Source organism: Lytechinus variegatus, chromosome 3, assembly GCF_018143015.1.
Source record: "Lytechinus variegatus isolate NC3 chromosome 3, Lvar_3.0, whole genome shotgun sequence".
Classification (NCBI taxonomy): Eukaryota; Metazoa; Echinodermata; class Echinoidea; order Temnopleuroida; family Toxopneustidae; genus Lytechinus; species Lytechinus variegatus.
The window spans coordinates 36115551-36119090 of NC_054742.1; the positions used below are offsets into that span (position 1 = coordinate 36115551).

At 39.2% G+C, this 3540-nt stretch overlaps 1 protein-coding gene across 1 annotated transcript; it reads left to right on the forward strand.

Annotated features, from left to right (window-relative positions):
- The first annotated feature begins 860 nt into the window (after positions 1 to 860).
- Positions 861 to 2048, forward strand: LOC121412018 (heparan sulfate glucosamine 3-O-sulfotransferase 1-like). The gene has a single exon (XM_041604930.1). It carries the CDS (start codon positions 861 to 863, stop codon positions 2046 to 2048), a length of 1188 nt encoding a protein of 395 aa, XP_041460864.1.
- The last annotated feature ends 1492 nt before the right edge of the window (positions 2049 to 3540 follow it).

The following is a 3540-nucleotide window of genomic DNA, read 5'->3' on the forward strand; positions in this document are numbered from 1 at the left end:
AAATGGCTTAATATACGCTAAGTAATATTTGTCTACACTAAAATCTTCCATCGCGGCAATATCCACGATCAGGTGCACTGATTCTCCAAACACTTCGGATTGATCGAATTGGCAGAAGGATTAATATTGAACTTAGTTTTACTGAATATGTGGTTCCATTTCATAATTATATAGTGCAGGGAAAAGGAAGGCCGAAATATATTAACATCATTGTTATTTTATTGAATAACACTGGAACCACTTGAGTTGAACATATCGCATTCATTAGCGTGGATAATTGCATAAGTCGGAGACGAGTAGCGCTATAGTCATTTTTAAACTTATATTATTTATATCGACTTTTATTGTTATACTTATTATCAATACAACCAATATTACCATTACTACAATCGATAATACTAATTATCATTTCTGATAGTATTCTTATTGCAATCACTCTAATCTGTACAAGCATTTAAATGAATTTTATTCATAATTGCTTTTAATGGTATCAACGGTGACGCGTACCTAAATAATGTCATTTTCTTGTTTGTGTGTGCTTTCTTTTCATGAATACTGATTCTTGTATGTCATTATGTACCTATATAGATTTAGCTCTCATTATCAAACATCCTTAGGCATTTCTTGTGAAGCATGTTTGTCTTGACATTCAAATGGGGCCATTTAAGTCCAGAGCATTCTTACTGCATTTTTTTTTCAACTCGCTCCCATCTCCTATTTTTCTCTAGGTCTGTGCAGTGTTACCCGATACGAAGAGCTGAGATGCTTTTTCACCAAGGGAGACGCCAACCAAACCGTGGATGATCTCGCGAAGAGTAAGGAGGGATTACCGTCGCCGAATCACCCTCCAAATCTGGAAAATGGGACGCTTTGGACAGATTAGTCGGTCACAGGCGGGATTGGCGCCAGTGCTTGCGGCGATCATTCTGATAGCGACCTGGTTAATACTGACTCGTATCGCCTGGATACACTTTGGAGATTCAGAAGATGACTTGGAGGGAAAACAAAGAGAGAGTGAGGATAAAAGACAGGATTCGATATCAGATTGGAAGAGGAAACAGAAGGGTACTATTACACAGTCTGAAGCGTGGGATATGTACAAAGTAGGATGTTATACATACATGGCGAGCGGTGAGATTGACCTGCTAACGAATCATAAAGCATTGCGTGCTTTGGAATGCAAACAAAGGTTACCCCAGGCACTAGTCATTGGGGTCAGAGGTTGTGATTCGTTTATTCTTACTAAAATACTGGGACTTCATCCATCCGTAATTTCGCATTCGGAGTCACACCTCGAGCCGAGCATCGACTTGGATAGTCAGATTTCTAAGTGGAGGCGTAAGCAGCCATTCTCATCACGATTTCAAATGACAGTCGAGCATTCTCCCGCGTACGCCGATGATCACGATCTATTAGAGGGCGCAATTCAACAAGCAGCTTCTGGGATCAAGGTGGTGATCGTGATTCGAGACCCAGTCGCTAGAATAATATCAGAAATTGCTAGTACACATAGAGGTGTTTTAAACCTCACTCTGCATTCCATGCAGCCCACTGTCTTCCAGAATCCAAATGAAACAGTATCCAATGAAGAAATGATTCCCTATAATCACCAGGACAATTCAGTGACTGTTGAAAACACCTTGATAGATCGCTATAACCGAGTAAATGCTGACTCCTCGTTAATCCAAGCAGGAGTCTACTATCATACCATCAAGAAACTGCAAACACTTTTTGATGGTAACGGAAGTTATCTAGTCATTGATAGAGACGACTTCGTACATCAACCTCTTCAGACTTTAGCAAGGTTAGAAACGTTTCTCGGCATTAAACAATTCTTCCGCAATGAACATTTTGAATTCCATGACCAAGATGGGCGTTATTGTGTGAACGTTGAGAGGAGACCCGATACACACTGTGTTTACGAAATGTCACAGCGCCATCTCCCGATTGTAGATGAAAATATAATTGAAAAACTGAAGCAGTATTATGACGAGTATGACCTGAAACTGGCAGGTCTGCTCCAACGTAATTTTTCTTGGATGCAATAAATTACGACTCGTAACAAAATACATCAAACATTGACAACAATCATCGTTGATCTGCATGTTTCTCGGAATACCGATGTGAGGAGATCTGAGCCTAAGTAACCAAAGATGATAGCAAGAATTGCAAAATGAAATGAAGAAAAGATATCGGACATGTTGGATTCATATATTTAGTTATATAGGCAGTAATATATCTGTATTTGAAAACATTGTGTTTGACTTGACTTGATTAATTGTATTAATTATCCTCTCCTATATGGTGTTAAAGATCAGGTTAAGGTTCAGTGTGCAATAGTTCTTTATCTTTCTTTCATTTAAAATTGAGTATTAAACATTCCATTCCAAAGGTGAGTAAAAGATGTTCTTTCTTCTTATTTTCTTTCGGTCTTTGGACGACAGGGTAGAGGATATAGACCTACATACAGTGGCGTTACCAAGGGGGGGGGGGGGTATGGGGCATTTGTCCCCTCCCCAGTCAGGAGCGTCCCCGAAACATTTTAAAAACCTGAGAAAAAAGTATAGTAAATGCGCCTGTGCTCCTCTCCCAAAAACTGTTTGATCCCCCACTTGCCTCCCCCATTTTGAAATCCTGGTGCCACCCACTGCCTACAAACACAACATAAATGTAGCATAAAGTGAACAAGTGCCCTCCAAATTCTTGTCGATACCGATGTCATGAAACAAAGACCCCATGAAATAAATGTTAGAGACAAGGAAATAGATAAAGAAAATAAAGAAAGAGAGAGAGAGAGAGGGAGGGAGGGGGGGGGGGGGGAGAGAGTCCGGGAAAGTAAGGGGTGAGAATGAATGACAGAGAGACGTATACGAGAGAGTCTACCGGTCTCATTGCACTTATGCAAAGATGATGTATCGCGTAAACAAATCTTGTCATCCGTTCAGTGGCGTAACTACGGGGGGTTGGGCATTGGGGCACATGTCCCCCCCCATCGGCTGCCCCCCCCCCCCAAAAAAAAAAAAAAAAAAAAAAAAACCGGGGAAAATAAGACACAGATGGAGAAAGGAAGAGAAATAAAGTGGGAAAGAATAAATTATTGTTCATTATAATGCTATACTATGTTAAATAACATAAGAAACATTTTTTTACATAACTTTATGCAACATAATTCGCTCACGGCCTATGTCTTTATTGTTCCTGTTGCTCGCATTGTCTGTTTATCGAAATATATAATCCTGTTATACTAAAACCTGTTTTTAAGTCAATACATACCAAATATATTTCCTCGCACTTCGAGTTATTATTGTTTTATGTAGTGACATTTGCTCCTTTAACATGACTACTTAAAGTGATTGCTCAATTTCAAGGTTTTGATATAAAACATTTCCTGTCCGTGTTTAGGTTCGCATAGTGGATTGGTGAGATATGTCTACTCTTCATGAATTCCTATAATCAGTCCTCAAAAATGTCCCTTTTTCTGATCCTAATATAAAAAATTTTGAGCTCATTTTGTTAGTGAAATACCTATGGTCTTAGTGA